This window comes from Cyprinodon variegatus, unplaced genomic scaffold, assembly GCF_000732505.1.
Source record: "Cyprinodon variegatus isolate N-32 unplaced genomic scaffold, C_variegatus-1.0 Scaffold91, whole genome shotgun sequence".
In the NCBI taxonomy this organism is placed as follows: Eukaryota; Metazoa; Chordata; class Actinopteri; order Cyprinodontiformes; family Cyprinodontidae; genus Cyprinodon; species Cyprinodon variegatus.
In genome coordinates, this window is record NW_015150544.1 from 1093847 (window position 1) to 1115402 (window position 21556).

General features: G+C 38.4%; 1 protein-coding gene across 2 annotated transcripts in view; it reads right to left on the reverse strand.

The window, feature by feature from the left end:
* Positions 1–4161: 4161 nt before the first annotated feature.
* LOC107084078 (ephrin-A1-like) overlaps positions 4162–21556 on the reverse strand; it is a 17819-nt gene continuing 424 nt past the window's right edge. The window contains exons 2-5 of one of the 2 annotated variants that reach the window (XM_015373744.1): positions 8038–8333; positions 7218–7283; positions 7037–7129; positions 4162–6035 (exon numbers count right to left, since the gene is read on the reverse strand). In XM_015373744.1, the coding sequence (XP_015229230.1) occupies positions 5926–6035; positions 7037–7129; positions 7218–7283; positions 8038–8333 (565 nt within the window). In that variant the 3' untranslated portion in view covers positions 4162–5925. Of the gene's footprint in view, positions 6039–7036; positions 7130–7217; positions 7284–8037; positions 8334–21556 lie in introns of both variants that reach the window. The other variant, XM_015373743.1, reaches the window with a different exon arrangement.

The following is a 21556-nucleotide window of genomic DNA, read 5'->3' on the forward strand; positions in this document are numbered from 1 at the left end:
TAATAAATAAGAATAGAACATTCTCACACACATCATCCATGATGATTAATGGTTATTTTTGGTTGCATTTAGTTTTGTTATTGCTGTTGGGTAAAAACTGTCTCTAAGACGGTTCATACTTTTATTCGTTGTCCTAACATACATCCAGTTTGTCATGTGTCCACAAAACAAAAAATGGCAGTCTGAATAATATACGTTTAAATTACATCTTTGACAATATTGGTAATTGACCAAACATTCTGCTTTATTAGACAGGATTTTGTTCACAAAAAGATATATAAGAGTCTGAATATTATTTTGTCAAATAAGATATTTTGTCAATTTTGGCAGTAGACCAAAAGTTTTGCTTTTCTAGAGTTGATCAGGCCTGTTCAGTTTTTTTAGTGCATTTGAACAGCAAAAAACCTTGTTTTCCAGTCTTCCTGTAATAATCATATATAAATGTTGCAATACTTTTACACAGAAATGTTTTCCGGTATAGCTTATTCTGTTTTCTGTAGTAGATTTTAATTTTCTATGTCCTGATACTCATAACATCTAAAACTGCAAAGGATGTACTTTCTTTGTATTGGCCATTCCCAATTTTTTTATTCTATGCTCTTCAATAGGTAAAAAATACAACATTTTTTTTTCCTTTTGAAATGATATAACTTCTTGTCTCCTACGTGTGTGACACTGCTTATGTTCTTAGCCTGAAAGCCCTCCAAACGTTGACTGCGGCCCTGAAAGATTTCACACTCGCTCTCCACATTTCCACAGGCCAGTCTGCCGAACCAGTTCGTAAATAAAAAGAATACTTTCCCTCCCGATGATCGTCTACTGAGCGGAGCCTCCTCCAGAGGTCGGGCGGTTAAGAGGGCCTGTCTGACCGTTACAATTTATCGGCACCTCTTTGAAAACACAAGGGAGTTGTTAAACTGTGGCACCGAGGATTTTGGTGCTGCAGCTGGTTTTACTGTCATGGCCATAAAGCTCTCCTGGGAAAGGGAGGAGAACAACGACTTGTCATGTAGCTTGCAAAAAAAGCAGAGTGTTTGGCCCTGGGAGATGTGGAGGTGTGAGTATATATGGAGTAAGTAGAGAGGGATCACATCTTTGCATTTACAAGTTATGGTAATCCCTGCTTGGATCTCTGTATTTTCCCCCATTTCTGTTACTTTTCCTCTGTCAGCCTCCCTTACTCTTGATCCTATTTGCCTCCTGACACATCGGTTTGTTGGAGCCATTATCTCTGATATTGGCCATTCTCTGCTTTAATCAGAAGGAGGGACAGATTAGGTTTCCTGAGAGCCTTTTAACTCTAAATCACATCAATTCTAAAGAAAAGCTATTTTTTTTCCATTTAGGTTGAATCGCAGTAGTTTTAGAGTTGCTTCTTTGTCATGAATATTTACTCCACTGCCCATTAGGAGTCCAACCAAGGGCGATGTGCCATGGCTGGATGCTGATAAATAGTGCTCTACATGGTGAAGTAATCCAGGCCAATTTACAGATGCTATGGAAGAGTGGTAATCCGCTTGCTCCTCATGGTTTTGTAAAGTTATCGGAAAAGGTCGAGTGCTCCACTAACACCGTGAGAGGAGCTCAGCCAAGGAAAGAACTAAGTGTCACTATTGCTTTCTGAGATTTGTTCCTGTTTTCAAGTGTTAGACTGAGAGTCTAAAGCCATGTTCTGCCCACTAGGAAGGCTGTGTTTTAAGATAAACGCCAGAGCTTGCATTACATCATTCCAGCCTTTTCTCATGCGCAGATGGAAGATATAACTTCAGTCTGAGAAGTTCCCACACACTTGGCCATTCTCCTTTTGCTCCACGCTATTATTAATTGATTGCACCAATACTGTGGTCCCTCTGGTGTTTCTGTCAGGCATATTTAAAAGCTATTCTTAAAGCAGTAATATGGATATACTGTCCCCAGCCATGCACAGGTGTGCTTCCCTAAATTCCCTGAGTGACATTTGTTTAATGTGTTACCTTTAAATGACCCATATCTACTATATCTATATCTATATATCTACAATAAAAGAACCAATAAAGGTTGTAATACCACAGAGTTGCAATATGTTTTTTTAAAAACTGACAGAGAAATCTGCTTAGAGTACAAATAAACAAAATGAAAAGAAGAAATCTAATAACCTGGTTAAATAAAATGGATTTTATTGGTCCAGCTTTTTATTTACTCTCGCTGTCCATTCTTCTCTGGTGGGATTCTACCAGAATCATTATTGTGAGACAATGAGAACATCTCTTTTCCACACCCATCCAAAGATTTTTCAGATTAAGGTTTGAACTGCTGTTATCCCAAAACTTCATTGTTCTTGTCTATTTTCTTATTTGGATACATCCTACATAGTTTTATGATGATGCTGAGAAATTATACAGCTTACTGATATTTGAAAGTACATATTATTTCACCCCCCTTAAAAACCTCAGCTCATCTAAAGAAAAGGCAACCCCACAGCATGAAGCTGACCAGTCGCTCAGAAATGCCTTTAGCTCCTTTTGTAATATTGATGAGGTCTTTGCACCTGTTGCTAGAAGTTGTGCATTTTGTATAACTGCTACTAATTATAATTTGTTTGATACCTTTCTACAATGAGATTTTTTTTTTGTTCTAGCTAACCTCTATGCACATTTCTTACATCTAAAGGCTGGAAAAATCCAATGAGAATTGATCATCCTTTCCTTGGTACTGATGGCAGGTGTCATTTGAAGAATAATAGAACTTTAAAGTGAATATTTTTGTTTAGATTTAGTTCATAGCTCACTCATGCAATCAGTTTATGGTATCTTTTCTTTTCTTTATTTTAAATGATGCAAGGTGGAAAAAGTTTCCAAATGATGTATCATTACCTCATCCTAAATACATAAAATGTGCGATTTTAACAAGTCTGACTTTGAGGATCCATTTTTTGTAAACAGGAAGGTTGAAAAACAGGAGGTTTGAGCAATTAATCTGCATCAAAAGGTTTTAGCTCTCAAACAAAGGAGATAATACAACACATCTTTGAAAAGTTTACCATTATACATTGTCGATGAAAGTTTGTCTGAAACCTCTATCCAGATTCCTCTCCATCCATCCGTCCATCCCTTTATAGAGGCTGGATGGCTTCATTTTTGTGTAACTAATTAACCTTGCAGTCAGGTTAATTATAAACCGGTTATACTGGGATTATCCCTTTTAGCTTTTTATATATATATATAAAACACTATATATATAAACACTCATGTTTTATTGTGTGAGAAAATAGATTATGATAATGAAAAAGAACACAAGAAATATCATTACTTGCAAGAAAGTTTAAAAACATGGCACGTGCATCTTAATGAATTATACTTAAACAGCTTTATTTATTCAGAAATTCAATAAAAAGAATCTGGAGGAGGGGTGGAGAGATGCTTGATGTGTAATGTGACCCTTCTTCGGTGAGCAAGGATTTGAACAAGAGTCATGCACACGCTAATTTAATTTGCCAGCAGAAAATATCACCTGCCAAAAAAGACAAAAGTCTGATACCTTCTTTAATGACTTTGGTATTACTGCACTTTTAGCAAGAAAACTCCCCTGACCTACATCCTATTAACAGACTAAGATGTTTTGTGATGTGGACTTAGATGAGGCACATCTGTAAACAAGCTGAAAGCCACGTTACAGGAAACGCTGTTCTTTATTACACCTCATCAAAGCCACGGGTTGATTGCCTATCCAGGCTGCATTCATGGTAATTAATGTAAATGGGAGTCCCAACAAAGTGCACAGGCTTACTAAGGCCAGCATGACAAGATCATAAATCCTTTTCTTTCTAGTATTATTTTACATTCTAATATGTCACAATCTGAACTTTGGATCTTAATTAGCTGCAAGCCTCAATAAATAATACATTTTTGCAATACAGAAGGATCACTTTCTAAAAAGATTGACATTTACAGCATTCTAATATATTGTGTGGATGGTATGAATGTTTTAATTATGTGCTAAAATAAAAGCCTGAAGGTAAAAAATGATTTGGGATTTAATACTTGGCAGTGTGTGTGTATTAATATGATGATTTGGCAGTGTAATTAGTGCTGTGAAAGAATTCAGTCATCCAGACAAATATGATCTCTGTAGCAGCTCTGCTATAACAACCAAAGATAATCACAAGAACAACGGTTTGGTTTTCCAAAAATATCTTTTTTATTTCACATGAAAATCTTTCACATTTATCAAACTGGTCTTTTATATAATCTATATTTATATATATACACATATGGACATATTATACACAGCTCTTACTTACACATGTACAAAAATTAGGCAACAAGAGTTCTGTTGGGGAAAAAAAAAAAAAGATGGTAGTCATACACTGTTGTGCTTTGTCGTTTCTGGTCGGGTGAAAATGAGCTTAGCAACTCCATCCGATGCTGTGTCCTGTTTTGCTGGGATGTGATGAGTAATAATCTTTTGCTTTTTATTTAAGATCTAGAAAGATTTTCAACCAGCCCCTCGTGTCAAAGAGTTCAACCAGTTTAGTGGCTTAACCCGACTAACGGAGAAGTCCAGCCTCTCCTCGATTCGCATCATCTCAGTGTTTTTGCTATCGAAAACATTTTGTCTCATTTCTCCTTTATATCAAAACTCCCCACAGCTCAAGTACATTCTCATAATTTCAATACAACACACGTATACAAGCATGCACGCACACACGCGCTCCCCAGCACTCATCGCCCTCGGTAAACATTACATTTAGTGAGCACAAGGTATGTACAGTAAAACTTCTGAGCTGCAAAAAATGTCATAAATTACCTTCACAGAATGTACACGTAAAAAGTATGTATTGTGTAGTGGAGTGTCTTCACACAGCATCAGTGTTCAAGCTAGACTGGCTCCAAAAAGGTCTACATCCCAATGTTAAAAGCAGACCAAGATAAATCATTTAAAATGTTTTCCACGTATAATTTGGCATTTTTCCATCCCAATTCAACTGAAAATAAGACACATTTAGAAAGAATAACCCTAATTCTACCTACAGAAAATAAAATAGGTGAACCTAAATTTTAAAAAACATCTTAGCATTTTCTAGACATTTGAATTCTTTAGATAAAGTCATAGATTGCAGAAAGGTTTCAAAGATAGAATGATCTCTTTGAACAAAGGTATCAATCAGGTGAATTGTAGATGTATAGGGAAGAGGAAAATAAGTATGCTGGAAATTCTTCCAAAATAAAAATATAAAAAAAAATATAAAAGGCAGAAATGGTCAAGAAAGACAGAATTGTGTAGAAAACATTTAAAAAAATGATTCATCTAAAAAAACTTTCATTTGAGCTGTATGTGAATCTTTCTAGGAGCCACTGCATAAGAGTCTGTCAGTGCTACAACACGTAAGCACATGGTCCGCTGAGGGATTGTGGTTAAGAGAACAGCTCCTGTGAGTTTAAATGCTACATTTAAAGAGAAGGAATAACTCGAGACATTAACGCCACTTGGTAACAATAAAAACACAACGACTCGGTACACAATAGTCAAGGGTGGAATAGTGTACAAGTTGTAGAAAGGGCTGATCTTTGGCTCAAGTTCAGATATTCAACCCCTAGATGGTCATATTAGCATTTCTTGATTCTTCGTTATCCACGTTGAAATCTTCTCCGTCTTCATAGTTTTAGAAAGAATGTTTCCTCCAAAAAGTTTTACTGTTGCACCCTCCAGACAAATACAACTCAAAGAGGGCTTTGTTTTACAAAAAAAACTTATCTTTTTGAAAATTCAACAAAAGAAAAAAACTTTGAAATGCAAAATGAGGGTCCATCTGTTACTTTAAGAGTTCTGAAAGTATCACCCAGTGGCCTGCACCAGGTATAATATTTTTACTTTAAGTCAGTGGTTTCTAACCCACTGACTGACTTCAATGTAGTCCCTGAAAAAACAAGTCTTTTTCTCTTTCTTTCAGTGTAATAAAAGGAGTAAGGAGACGAGCAATGAGAGGACTGAGAGTGACGTAACTGCAGCAGCAGAATGGACACTTTGGACATCTGGTAGGTTTGCAACAGGGTCATCTGCTGGAAGAAGGAGCATAAAGAAGAGACATTAAGTTTATGATTTTCAAACTCAGCCTGACGAATGCTGCCTTTAAAACATTTTCCGACCCCTTGAACTTTAGACATTTTGTTAAGTTCTAAACACAAACTTTAATGGACTCTCCTGCACTTTTATGTGATGGACGTAATGCATAATTCTACAATAGTAGATTTAAGATGTTGGAATACTTCAAACCACCAAAAAAATTTGATGTATGACCTTTTTTTGTATTAAACGCCTTCTATTCTGATAGTTAAAAAAAAAAAAAAACACCAATTATGATAAATACATTTTCAGCATAATTACACCTACGCTTTTCTTTGGAAAGAATTAATAAAATAGAATGATGACTATTAAAGAACACAGTGGAAGGGTCAAGGATATGTTCTAGAAAAAACATAAGGCATGGTTAGATTTTTAAACACCATCCCTTCCTCTAAATATCACCCAGAGCGCTTTCCAAAACTATTCAAAAAAAGTAAGACTATGGCAAAACTGTAGCATTTGCGAAATAATAAGCAACTCTGAAGGAGCAGCAGAGATCCCAAGCTCAGGTGAGAGATTGTGTTGAGACTATGTCTGTCAGTTGTGCCCTTTATAAATCTTTGGGAAAGAGTAGAAAACATTTTTTGTGAAAGATCAATAAAAAGTTCAACATGGCATTGACCGTATAAGGAATAAAGGGAATATCTTCCTTCTGCAGGAAGAGAAGCTATTCAGAGATGCCAGAAGTTGTCAGAGACTAGTCTATGTTTTTTTTTGTGTGTGTGTGTGTGTGTGTGTGTGTTTGGTGCTGCTAAAGATTTGAGACTTGTGCAAAGAAGCACCCTATAGCAGGACGCAAAATTCAAGCCACACTTTTCAGATTTTTTTATGTAGAAAATATTAAAAACTAAATGTAGAAAACTTCAAGAGGTCTGAACTTTTTTCTTTCTTGAAAAAAAGAAAAAACAGTATTGCAAGGGACTGGCAAACGTACCAACAGGTCTGTTAGAGGGGTTATGAGCACCACCCCCTGCTCCTACTCCACCCCCGCCTGTACCTTTGTTGGCTACTCTGGCCTCCTGGGAGCCTACGTGAAAAGAAAAACATGATTAAATCTCCTGCTTTGGTCTGTCCTGACCTATTTTTCCTTTTATCAGACACTCGGGTGAACTCACCATCAGCTGCAATGACGTCTACCTGGAGCTTGAGACACTCTTTGCCGTGGCGGTGCAACGGTTTAGCTGCAGAGGAAGCAAGTTGGGGAAACAACAAAACAGCCATTAACATCCAGCCTAATGCACTTATCCTCCCCCTTAATCCACCTTCATGCTTGTAAGCATACAAACACGCTTAGATTCTTGGCAACAAAGCCTTGGGAGGCCATCTGTGTGACCAGGCAAAGTGAGTTTAGTCCTGGCGTTCGTCTAATTACAACCATGGTCAGGGTGAGAAAATTGCACCAGATCCGTGCACAGTCTAGCAGGACAAACACTGCACTAACTGTGCCAACAGCTTTAACACGATAAGCTTCAGAGCTGAACGTTACAATCCAGCTGGTGCACAGAGATTGTTCTGGTTACGCTTTCTTATCAGGGCAAGATTTCAGTTTGAGAATAATTACATTAACTTTGATTTCACCCTCTTTCAGGGCCACCCTCAGATTAAAATGAGTGTTATCTTGTAAAATGGATAATATATCGATGTCTGTTTACAATATAAACTAATGTAAAAAAAAAAAAAAAAGTTACACCTAAAGTTGTTAACATTAGTGTACAATGAGTAGTTTTGCCAACACCTTAGAATGGATGGAAGGAAACAACTTTTAGAAAATATATCAAGGAAAATACTGTGAATGCAGGTATTTTCAATTTATACTTAATTTAATTAATGCAATATAAAAACAACTATCCAATCTGCAAGTGTTTTTTGTGTGTGAAAGTTTAAAGTTTGAGAAAATCTTAAACAAATTGCAATCTGAAGATGATTAACACTTACAGATATAATAATAGCTTTCTCCTTGACGAAACTCCTTCCCGAAGGTGAATGGGGTAAAACGCTGGAACTTTTCAGAGAACTTCTCTGGAGCGTGAGCGGCAAATGGATGGCTGCACTCCCAGCGCATCTGGTCATATGATTGGGGCTTGCAGGAGGCGTAATCTTCTCGCTCCACCATGTACAGCACATATCGCTCTGCATTCACCAGTGGATCCTCACCCTGAGGGTAATGGGGGCACACAATGTCCAGGTAGTCATTGAGCTTCACCTTCACGGTATAGTCGTCACGCTGGAACCTGCAGAGGGGGAAGGGAACAAGCGATAAAGGTTAAACCAGTGGCAGCAGGATCATAATCGTAATTTTAGCACTGGAGAGGTGATAAATATTAGCCACAAAACCTGTGATTATATATTGATCGGCTGCATTCCAGATGTACAACAGGGAAATCAGAGGAAAGACTGAGAATAAGAGATTGATAGTGGACCAAAGAGGGGACATCTGAGCTTGAAGATGAGTGTGTTTAAGTGGAATTAAAGGGAAAACAGTAAGAAAAAGTGATCTGCTGAGCAATTTACGTAAATATAGATGAAAGCGAGATAGCTGCTGTTTTAGGAGCTGACACAGAATGCACATCGATCCCACGTCCCCCAGGAGTTAAAGGATGCTTACAAAGAAACATTAGCAGTCAGTTAGCCTGTCAAGACAAGCGAGTATCGACAGCAGCAAGGCGACACACAAACAGAGAGAGTATCAGAATGCATAATGGAGAAATGCAATCCTACGTAAACAACTATTTATTTACTATACAGTCAACTAATTAAATAGCAATAGTCTAGCGTTGTTAATATATAATTTGATCTATATACCTTTATGAATTCCTTCATATGAGAAAGGTATAATAACCTGATAACATCGAAGAGTTTCAGATTTGTTGTAAAATGCCAACGCCAATCAATCGCCCTGATCTTATCAGTAAAAAGTTCAAATTGAGATTATGTAAAACCGTTTCCCATCCGCCCTGTAAGCTACAATCAGAAACTGAATTCAGCCAGTTATTTATTTCTACATTAAACACGCACAAGTTGTTACAACCCTGAAAATTCTTTACAGGACATTTTCTAAAAATCATTAGCCCAACAACTTAAGCGATCTTGTTAAAAAACCTTAAAATCTAAACAGTAGATAGGTATGATATAATGCAAGTCAATATAAAATGTCATTACAGGAGATGCAAACATTAAGCAATTCAAAGGTTTTATTCACAGCTAATGATGCTTCAAGTGGAATCCTAATTATGGTAAATATGAAAAACCAACATGAAAACACATAATCTCCACTGCAAAGCTGGATATTTTTTATTATAATACCTAAGTAGCATAAAATTTGGCAATGTCCTCTCACGTCATGTTTATTGACTATACAATGCATTTACATACATAAAAAATAAGAAATATTGCCCATCAAACTTGTAGATTTTAAAATAACCATTATCATTTGATTTGATCAGATTCTGCCCAGCAGTCAGTTGATGCATATGAAGCATCCTCTTCTTCCTGCAGCTAGTAAATGAGGATATCCATAACTATCTTGCCAAAGTAGCGGGTCAAGATAATCTGTAGGTCCAACATGTCGCCATGGTAATTTCCACTTTACAAGTGGAGGAGATTGTCCTCACCATACCAAATGAATCCAGCATAAGAGTTGTGCTTTTAAAAATTTAAAATACCCAAGCCCATAAATGTTGTAACAAATATCAATAGAAATGTTGCTAACAAAACTATGCACTGAGATTATTCAGAAAAAGATAAAAGGTTAAATATATATTGTCATTTAAAATTTGCAAGATTGACAGCTTTTCATCTATAAGTTTTGTATATTAAGGGTATTGATACAGTTAACAGCAGCAGTCCTATGCTTTTTAGTGAATGTAGTTCACATTTAGCAAACTGTCAAACGTAGTTATATGTAATGAAAAGTGAATATGTTTATAAAGACACGTATTTACTCTCAAAGAATTTGGGACGTACCACACTTTCTCCCTTATATATAGGATGTAATATCATCAGTTAATGTATAGAACACAGTTGAGATGAACTAAACCATCCTGTTGTAACCAAGATAGAAACATATGTTTTAACCCATTCATTAGTTTAACAAACATGCAACATGGTGAAGGGCTTTAACAGTCCTCCATCACATTCCCTCTCATTACAATCACAGAGACAGTCAGACTGTCTCTCTCCCTTTACATGAATCCCTCCCTTCAGTCCTCCACCCTCTTTACGATAGCCTTCATGAAAACTTTTTTTTTCCTTGCAGAAAAAGATGTATTTTAGCCTCATCCACAGTGGAAAAATAAACAGGAGTATTGCACCCAAGAGTTCAACTATGATTTATCTCAATAATCCAGAATTCTTCTTCCTTCTTGAGTCCATCCTTTAGAGATATTAAGAATGTATCTCCAAGGGGACTGCCACCAAAGGTATTTCAGTTTTTGTCTCCTTATTGAGCTGGAACTCTGGGGGTGGCTCACAGCTAATGCCCTTTCCTAGCTAAAGCCATCTATCACCATCCAGGAGCAGTAGCTAACTGCTCGTAACACACTAGTTGCACACACTTCACACTAATTCCCATCTATCAACAACCTAAAGCTGTAGCTACCTACTATTTACACCCACCAAACCCACACAGAGAAACTCTCCCTCCCCATCCCCCAAAAAGGTGGATCAGTTTACCATCTCTTACAGTTCTGAGGTATCAAGGGAATCCCAAAGGAGGGATGAGATTTGACACACCTAAATATTTTAACAGCTTTCAAGCAGAATATAGAGTTTTGTTGCTTTTGCAATGAAGACAAGTACTCTTTGATATTCAAAAACTAAAAAAAGAAGAAAAAACAAACTACCAATGTTTTATCTATGTATCTTTTACTACTTATACACTCTAGCTGTCAAGTACCAGGCTGAACCCATTGCTTCTAAAACAGCCTTAATTCTTCCTGGCATTGACAAAGCAAGGTGTCTGAAAAATCCTGAGAAAATATGTCCGTATAAAGATAATGGCATCATGCAGATGGTGCAGATTTTTTGGCTGCATACCCCGGATGCAATTCTCCTGTTTCGATTTAGGCTCCATCTGGTGGTGCCGTGGCGCTGCAAATATTTTCTGAAGAAAATTTCATTTGCATTTTTTCTCTCCATAAATTAGAGTAGTATTGCAAAGCTCTTAGTTTACTCAATCAATCATTTTATACCTTCATTGCACACCAATAACATGTGAATAATATTTCTAATGCCTGATTAAATGGTAATTTTCAATAGACATACATTTACACAGCCTCCCTGAATACTGTAAGCATCCTGAAATTCCTAATCATAGCCTACTGTAATGATATGACACAGGGTCCTCATCTTCTGATGACTGCTTCCTGGAGGACAATGCTCTATGTCAAAAAGCTTAAATAATCTTAAAATAGTTTGTTAAATTCACTTAGTACCAGTTTTCCCCAATATTGTAGCAGATTATTTTAAAGCACCAGTTTTCCCCTGGAATGTGGATAGGATTCAGACATGCTTTTGTCTTATTCTTACAAGTTACAAGCAAAAAAGTTGTCTTATCTTAAAAATGTAATGCTTTTTTTCTCCAACAAATATCTGTTAAACATTGGTGAGCATATACAGCTATAGTTTCAGTTTTTCAATTTTAGTTTTTCATATTACCATTCTACCATCTCATACCAATCAACACTATTCTCTACTGACCCCCATCCTCGATAACATTTTAGGAGTCACTTAAACTCCCTTCCGTCTTCATTCTGAAGTTCAGCTTAAAACTCAGGAAGCTGTCTTTAACAGACATACCTAATAAAGTAGTGCAGTGAAAGTATGTAGGGTCAGGCTTTCAAGAGCTGAAAAAAAAAACAGGCAAACTATCTTTTCAAAGATCTTACAAGTTATAACTTCTCAAAAGCCTTCAGGGCGTCAAACTAACGTATATCCTTCTCTGTGAATTCTGCCTTTTCTCATAAAGCACTTTGGATTTAGCAAGTAGCATTTGGTGGGGTTTCAGTGACAGGTACCATATGTGTGACTAACGATCAAAGTATCAAGGCCCATGCACAGGCACCAGTCGCTCATTAGTCAGTGAGCTTGTTTGTTGCTATAGGTCTTCCTGATACCCCCTGGTAACAGGATAGACGGTATGGCTCCAAGCTCTTGGCCCCAACTCCCCTTTTAGTCCCCCCTCCCCCCCTAAATCGGTTTACCAATCTCTGCCTGACTGCATTCCCTTACTGCTGATGGCCAGATAAACCACCAGCACTATTTCAATACGGGGCTTCTTTAGTATAATTGTGAAACTTCCAGTGAGCTGTGCTGATAACAGTGTGCAACAGCCAACTTGTGGAGAGGGAGAACAATAATTATCATTTTGCTATGCTCCAGAAAGCTCAGTACTTATCTCCCGTTTGCCTGCCACACTCTGTTTACCAGATCGGAGCTTAAGTGTTTTTCCCCCTGCTGTTGCTTTCAATTGCAGTTAAATCGATAACACATTTGAACAAGCAGTGTTTGTCTGCACTATCCCTGACAGAGTTATCCCCCAACAACAAACTGCCTAAACCTTGATTACAAACTGGTTGTGGTATGGTCCCGATGTGTTCATCAAAAGAGGGTCGAAGGGGGGTGCAATTAAAAACACAAAAAGGGGTATTAAAGTCACCCTGGAGGGGGGTAATTATGCACTACTGCTCTCCACCTCCAAGCCCATTTAGGGTGAGAGTCTGAGCAGGGGAGACGGGAGACATGAATAGGAGTGGGCGAGGCGGGTCAAAGGGCTCCGGCTTTTGAAGTTTCCCCATCAGTAAGTGTTTCTGTTTCTTGCTTTATCAATGCGGCCGTTTCATACGCGTCTCTATTGATGGCGATGACGGGAATAGCTCACTTAGCAGGCAAAACAGTATCTGAATGGACACCAGGGGAGGCTGGCTAATGCCTTTTTATTAATGGCAAACAGTTTTAATTATCCCTCTGCCCTTTGTTCCCATCCAACACCTCTGCATTGAAACGTTCCACATCATCAGCTTAATTAACTGATTGGAGTAACTCCCTTCAAAGAGAGCTTTAGCTCCTGTGTTTAAAAGTTATGCTAACAAACTCTAATCCTACCACCTTTACTTTCCAATCCCTGACTAATCTTTCATACTCAACCTGCTGGTGCCTTGGTATTTCCCTGTTTGAGGCTCTTCAATTCACTTCGGGTTAATGGACTGCATTGATTTATTCCTATTGTTTAAGCCAGGATGCTTTCTATTAATCACATCAGTGCTTCTGTAAATGTCACAGCATGGAGAAAAGGCTCTTTTCCCTTTTATAGATGATTTGTGGAACTAAGGCAAGCAGCGATTATTGTTTGCATGCGTGTCTGTCTCAGCCTGATACATTTAAGTGTGTGATTGTTTATGTCTGAGACGGCGTGTATGTGTGTTTTTCCCCTCTCCAGCTCGTAGGAATCTGGGAGTGCGTTTCAGTCGCGATAAGGTGGAGGATAAACACCAATAAGAAGCAGCTATGATAGGACGGGCGAAGTGTGTCAAATGTTGAAGGATTTGATGAAAAATACACTGCAGACTGTATCTGGTCTCTCTTCCTCCCTTCATGCAGAGGAATTCTTGATTTAAGCGAGGGTTCTCTGAAAGCAGGAGTCTAATCTCTCTCCTTTTATCTACCAGGTCTGCCTTTCTCGTTTTTACCTAACCTCTATCCCCTCCTTTTATCCATCCATCACCCTCCCATCTTTTTGCTCTATCACCCTCTGGAATGCTAGACCTATGAGGCGAGGGGGGCCATGATCCGGATCAAAGTTTGGAGAGTTGTCAAATCTACTATCTTGCACCTTAAACACAAACCCATAAAGAAATACCATACAAGTGCTTTTTGTTTAAACAAGGGAGCATAAAACTATGGTCTCCTGGGTTATGTTCACATGATTGAAAATATTCCTGAACAAAGACGGGGATGAGTGAACCAAAATGTGTGGGACCAACTAATCGGCTCATCCAGGCCTGGATTATTGGGTGGAGCAGAGTCTGTGCAATGGTCTATTCATCAGACCCAGACTCTGCTTAATACAGAGGCTTAGAGTGGACAGCGAGGCCCAAATCAGGGACAAAGTAATGTGTGAGACAGGCAGGCTGGAGCTTTTTTTTTTCTACGTCCATTGTCCCCACATTGGGAGTGGGCAGTACTTCTATACACTACAGTTTTGGAGCACAAAGAGAATACACTGGTTATGTTGAAATGTTGCAAAACAGTAATTAGGAAGCAATTAAAGTAATAAAAAAATTGGACATAAGGGAGAAGTTTACTTCAAGATTCCCACGTGTTGCTTAATAAAATGATTGAGCCAAAAAGTCAGACTGTTCAGTGTTTCTGCTTGAATTCCTCTTGTAACTTTTGTCTCTCCATACATCCATCACTGCCGGCCATTCCCTCCCACTCTCTGTTCGTCTTTCATCACTCAATAAGCAAACCAGATCCTCATGTCCACCACCGACCCCCTCCACCTCAAACCCACTGAACCAATCATAACCTGTCCTGGTGGTATTCCAAATATGCGGCTCTCTACAGCTCGCCATTTGCAGCGTAAAGTGTTTGTGCAGGGCTTAGATGTGGACCAATGAGCTTTCTTGACCCCTCCCTCCAAACATAATATTCCATCTTTTTTGCTCTTTGTGGGCCGGCGTGACTTTTTGTCATCCATCTCAATCAGCTTCCCCCCTGGCTGCCATTCAACCTTTGTCTGCTGACTGCATCATTGGTCATTCCAGCGGCGTTTCTGGCTGAACAGGCCAAGCTTCTTTTGCCACCCAGCAAAATGACAAAGCTTTAAAATAATTGGCCACAGCTTTGGTACTGAGGCAGCACAGACAAATGCACATGCTCTTTCCAACTTTCTCAAACTGGCCCCAATGCCATTTGTACTTCCTAAAAGGCCAGAGCAGAAAGGTCAGCACTGACATCACATCTCTCAGGGAGCAAATATCTGTATAACAACGTTGCTGGATTGATGTCCACAATGAAAATATTTCTATTTTTCTACTTGTGCATACTTACAAACAATCTAAGATAGCAGCCTGATACAGCTTGAATTTCTTACTAAAATCATTCATACTATTATCGACCTTAAAGGTTTAGCTTGCAGATTTTAAATTAAGTAAAAATTATTTTACCAATGAAATGCTTACTATGAAAACATATGCAAGAGAGGTATTAGTATTGAATCCAACAAAAAATTACACATCAGATTTGACCATTAATAATTAATGAGATTTGGTGTAATAAATCAAAATGTCTCCAGGGACCTTTTCGTACAAACCTACCTCAAGTAATACCCCCTTATTTGTATATTAAACACCTCTAGTGGACATTATGGATCATTATTCACTTAGAGAACAAATAATTTCAACCTATATTTTAATTTTTTAGCCCACGGTTTGCAAAAAAAACAACATTAGTTTTACTTGTAAAATGTTTCATTACACTTCAGTTATGCTTCTAAAACCATCTATGTTTCTACATTCAGATGGTTCCTCAGACATTTAGCCAAATGCTTACATGAAGCACAGTATTCAAAATAAATGATCTAACTATTTAAATGTAGATTACAAACAAATAGATTAATTCATGCTCCAATTTATGGAACATGTTATGGATGTTCCTGGTAAGCATTTTACTTTACAAGAAGTTTAGTAAGGTTATAGCTGTTCTTGAACAGCATCTAATAAAAGGTGAGTTACAAAACAGCCTTTATTGACCTTACAAAGAAATTCAATGTTATGTTTTACTGATAACATCTGACTTTACTTTTAGTTATTCCTTCCTTATTCAAACCAGTCGTGATTAAAAACTATAGCTGTGACTAAGATTTTTCTTCCTCCAGGATTCTTGTAAATCAGTTTAGAGGGGTAAAGGAAAAGGGGGAAGTCTGGTGAGTAGATAAGAGAGAGGAATCAGGACAGGCAAGGGGGCAAGGAGAGAAATGAAGAGGTTCAAAGAGGTAAGACTGATCACAGGTGATACAAAAAATATGTATTTAGGCAAATCATCTTGGTTGAAAATGTCGGAAAAACAATGAATACCTGTAAATCTAACTAATTTCACCCTCCAAACATCTCTCAAATAAAGTCCTGGGAAGTTTAATCAACTGCATTCAGGCCTTCCAATGTTGCGTGTGTTGGTGTGTGAGAAACGTATTGTTTATTGTGCAGGCAGGATACGCATTTTCCCGGGAAAACACGTTAACAGGAAGCTCAGCACTACGGAGGAGACAGTGTGCAGACTCTGGCAGTGGCGACACGACAGCATGCCTGCAGGAAGTTTAAAGCCTTTGGCCCGATTCATTATGTGGTGCAGTCAATAAAACACAACCCTCTTACTACTGACATAGCAAGAAAAAGAATAGAATAGGACAGGGAAGAACGACCCTGGACATGATTACTTTCAGTTTGACAATTTCCCTCAGCATTTTTCGAGATTGAATTTACCCGACAGATTACTACACTAGATTAAGGGCAGTAGGAGGGGGAGAGGGGGCAGACAGGGATGAATCGACTTAGGAATTTTCTGAAGAGAATGCTGACCAGCGAAGAGGGGGAAGGTATGGGCCCAGATCAGGAACCTCAGTGGAAAACCTGGATGCTTTCTTTTAAGGGGGAGAAACTTTGGGTCAAGTTACCTGGAATTCAAAGCTTCGTCTTTCTTTTCCTTTCAGAAAAAAAGGCAATTTTATCTTTAATCTCTGATTCACATATGCAAAAGCTGAACTCACAGTAGTAGTACTGAGCATTTTGTTTGATTTTTATTTGATGTTTGGTTCTAGTGGTTAAAAAACACTCAATGTAGGACACCTATGTATAGGCAGGGAGGTGAAAAGATGAGAAACAGTCCAAAAGAGAGACTCAAGTGGCTTTTTGATGAGAAGGTTGGAGAAGGAAACTTAAAGGGAAATGGCTGAGAGGAAAAAAAAGTGTGAAGAAAAAGGGCAAAGTACCTCGGTGCCAAGAACGATAAAAAAATTCCACACCTCTTAGCATGCTTCCCTCTTTCCCATTACCTTCTCTGAGAAGCAGAGTTGGAGGTAAGGAAATAATAGACTGAAAAGGGACAGCTTGTAAAGTTGAGATAAAAGCTGGCAAAGAAGGAGCGAATGGGGAGCGAAAAAACGCGAAGGGGGAAGTGAGAGAGTTTCCCAGCGGCAGAGCGCTGGCCTGAGTGGCAAAGTGGCATTCACAGACTGCCGCCATGACAGAATGACTGACAGACTGATAGAGGCTGTGCCACTTCATCACATAGTGAACTCTGACCCTCAATCGGTCACACCAGTTACTATTCTCTTTCTGTCGTCCGCTGTGAAGACCATTCCCCAATTTGTATGGGGCGCATAACAAAACAGCCACATCGACTGGTTAAATAGCAAGAAAATCTTTTAAGGGTCTGAAACATACCAGAAATAACTGCACACATTAAAGCACGTGGTGGTATGAGACATTCATGGACTGGTATGAGAATCTAAACCAAAAATACCAAGGCGAATTAGGGTCAGTTTTATCCTGTGGAGATCATAATCTATGTCTGACATCAAAAATGCTGAAATTGGAAATATTTGTTAAAGATTTTTAAAAAAATTTATCATCATTTTGTTGCTTTAACCTCACAAATTCCCATCTTTCTCCACTGGCATTCTGAACAAGAATGATGAATTGGGGAAAAAAAAGTAAAAGTTTTACATAAAAATTGCGAAAGTGACCACAAAACTCTGTTGAATGCATCTCAAACTGAACTGAAGCCACACATCCTAAACCTTCTGTACAGTATATCTAACAGCCCTGTGGCTGTCAGAAGGGGAATACTTAATAGAACAGTGGAACTATCTCTATATCTAAGTAAATTAAGAGATATTCAAATTCAGAATAAAGGCAGATTAACCTACAAATGTAGCTGACTGAAAAAGTAAATCATTGCACAAGTGAGTGAAGAAACAGTTAAAAAAGTTAAAGAGCCAAGCTGAGAGGAGAACCCTGCCAAAAAGTAGGAGTAGGAAGTAGGAGAGAGAGAGAAGCAGACAGGTACAAAGCAGAAAAGGAGAGGAGGGAGAGTGAAGTTGGTGGTCTTCAGTTTCTCTACCAAATCGGAAAAAAAACGAGGGGAAAATGTAAAAGGAAGCTGTGAAAAGGTAAATTATGGCCTTAGATTTGGATTTTTAGGGCTCACAGGGCTCCTGGGAGGATGTTAACCTTCATACCCAAGTAGCACATGTGTGCATAGCCGGGTTAATGTGTATGAGAGAGCGTGAGTCACAGTGTGAGTAAGCTTCTGCCCAAAGACACTCCCTTTTGCAAAAAAACATGCCGAACCACGCAGAACCTGTGCTCCACTTTCCGGGAATCAGAGCTTTTTAAGATTATGCTAATCTGGAACAAAAGCTGGGAAGAGCTGCTAAAGTGTTGAAATGCAAACTGATTTTTAGCCACTCTGAATCAAAGTCATCCTTTAAGGTTCATGCAAGCTTGACCTTGGAAGTCAGGAGGCCCCAAGGCACCATCACAACTAGGGAAAACAGTACATATGCATGAGTGTGAGCTGCTGAACAAACAAGCTGTGAAACAGGAAATGAGCTTGAGCCGTATTGAGCACAGTGATCAATCTAAGAACGGTTTGATTAACGATAGCTTTTCTACAGGGTTAAAAACCTTGGAGCAGAAAGAAGAACGCAAGGGAGAAATGATGGACGTCAACACACTTGATCAAGTGGCTGCTCATGAGGGAGGCAGCTAGATTGAATAAAAAAACGTTCAGAAAGAAAACAGTTCAAAAGCTCTGCTTGGGATTAACAGCAGCCAAAGAGAAAGGGTGAAATTTAGCTCAGTCATTTGGATAAAATCAGTGCAAACAAGACGGATTACTAGTTTGTACGCAAGCACCGCAACTGTTGTTGCACAGCAGGAGCAGACAAACATAAAAAAAATCCCCTCTCCATCTGGCACTTTGACTTTCTTCTAAATTTTCGGAGAATAGCTTTGCTGTTGTAATTACGAACTTTCTGTGAACATTAAATCAAGCAGTTTTATCCCTCATGGGGAGAAAGTTGTGTGTGGGAGAACATTTGGTGTTTGCAGAGAAAGAGAGAAAGCTTGATTGATTTAGACGGCGTCAGTTGACGTGATTGAGTGGTTGTCTGCCAGGACTCTCTGTTTGTGCTTGCCCGCCCATGTGTGTCACTGTGTGAGCATCTGTGTGCAGAACTTTGCTTTTGATTTCATGAACCTGACCTTCTGTGGACCGTTTCACCCCAAACATCATCAACTATATTTCTAATTGACCCCCCTCACTTATTCCAAATAGCTACCCTCTAACCCCAACGATTTGAGCTCCAATTTCTCCTTCCCAAGCAATCCATCTCTCTCCCACGTAGTATGACCTGTTGGGCAGGCTTCATGTTACCTCTTCTGTCTCTGTCGTATACCATTATTGCTCGCCCTGCCACCATAAACGCCCCCTGCCTGTCTCCCTGACGGCCCACGTAGAACACTGTGCGAAAGATATTCCTTGATTTAGGAGACATGGTAACCTACCGACTCAGTGTCAGATCGGGAGGATATTGCAACAGATATTTCAACACGCTCTGCTGTGAGTAAAGCTTGTAAAAATCATGGAAAAGTTTATGAGCTGACAGGGTGTTAGTCCATGAATAATATGTTTTTGAAACAGATGCTTTAGGTTGCATCTACCTTAAAGATGCCATCCAGTGGTGTATTTCTATTCAACAATGACATTAAATGGACAACAAAACATCATCACCATAAAAACATTATGAACATTTTGATTTATCAGTTCTCTTGGAAGAGCAACCAGACAATTCCTGTAGAAAAACAAGGAAACTATCAATGTTTATGCATCATGATGATGTAAAAAGTGGGAGTTCTTCATTCTCATGCATTTAATCAACAGATAAAGTATAAAATACTTTTTGTACTTTATCTACAGATAAACTATCAAGGGAAATTAAAGAACAACTGACAGATTCTGGCTTCTGTGCCTCCTTTTCTTCAACGACTAATAGAGTTTTACTATCAGAAATGCTCAGAGCTCACAAAAAATGGGATGCTATTGTATACTATTTTCTCAAGGCTTCATATTACATTGTATCTGCAGTGATTGGGATTCTGAACCCCTTCTATTCAGTCAAGGTTGCAGGGGAGTAAACTTCACATATCTCAGTCAGAGTTTGAATCAGATGGCATTGAAGCCTAAAGAAACTGTGAAAGTGGCAATGATTGGTGTCAAAACGTTGACTGTAACACATTCAGCTCTATTGTTAGTTTGTTTTTCAATTTGATTTTATTTCATCAAATTTTCAACACATCTGAATAAATACCATATTCTTCTACGCTTTAGCTACATGCCAAGCCAGTACAGTGGCACTGCTAGCAGTCTGAACTTAACTACTTTTATGTAAACAAAGTTTCTCTTTCTGACAGTTTTTTTTTCTCTCACTTCTTTCCCCTGGTGTTGACAGTAATGGCTGTGATTGTAAAGAGTGGTCAAACGCAGGGAAAAAAAATATTGGGGCTTGAAAATGAACTTTTCCAGATCTTCGGGGATTTCAACGATTTTGCTTGAAATTACTGCAGAACATTCTTGATAATGAAATCTGTTTTCATATTTGCAAACGGCTCCAATCTGTAACATTTTAAACTAAACCAAATTAAATGGGCAGATATAGGGATTGGTCGTTTTTTCTTGATCAGCCACCATAATTGTTTTAGGTGTTGTATCTTTGCTGTGGCCAAATTTTCCTAAAAATCATGTAGCATTGTTTTATGCAGCTAAAATAGTGTTCCAAAACATGTACAAAACAGTAGTAGAGGGGAACAGCAATGAAAACATACATAAAAAATGAAATAATTGTGCTGCTTTATGCCTTGTATGACGTAACAAGAGACAGATGTTTGGGAAAATATGTTTTTTTTAATCATTTTATCTTGACTGAAAATGTCTTAAACAGAGTACTAAGGTTTGTTGGTAACAAACTACATGCAAAGTGAGTTGGAGTGACGTTTCTTAAAAGCATGGATAATGACTTTAAATCCCTGCAGCTTTTATTAAACCCTTTCAATTAATTTCGCCTTATTTCCACTTAAAAGCAGGAAATGTTTAACAACGCTGCCTAAATACACCATGATGGTAATTCTGCAGCACATGCACGCCCAGATTGCAAAAGGGATTAAATGAGAACAGGTTGGGCCATGACCTACAGATAAACAACCCTATAATAATAACAGAGCAAGAAGGAAAGTGCAGTAAAGTGGGAGAGAGGGAGGAGAAACACTCCCAACTGACTGGCATTATCATGTCAACAGCAGTTGCTTCCATCGCAAAATTCATCAAAACAACCACAGGAGGCATGTTGCAATTATTCATGCATGAATCTAAACAATTATTCATGCATGAATCTAAACAA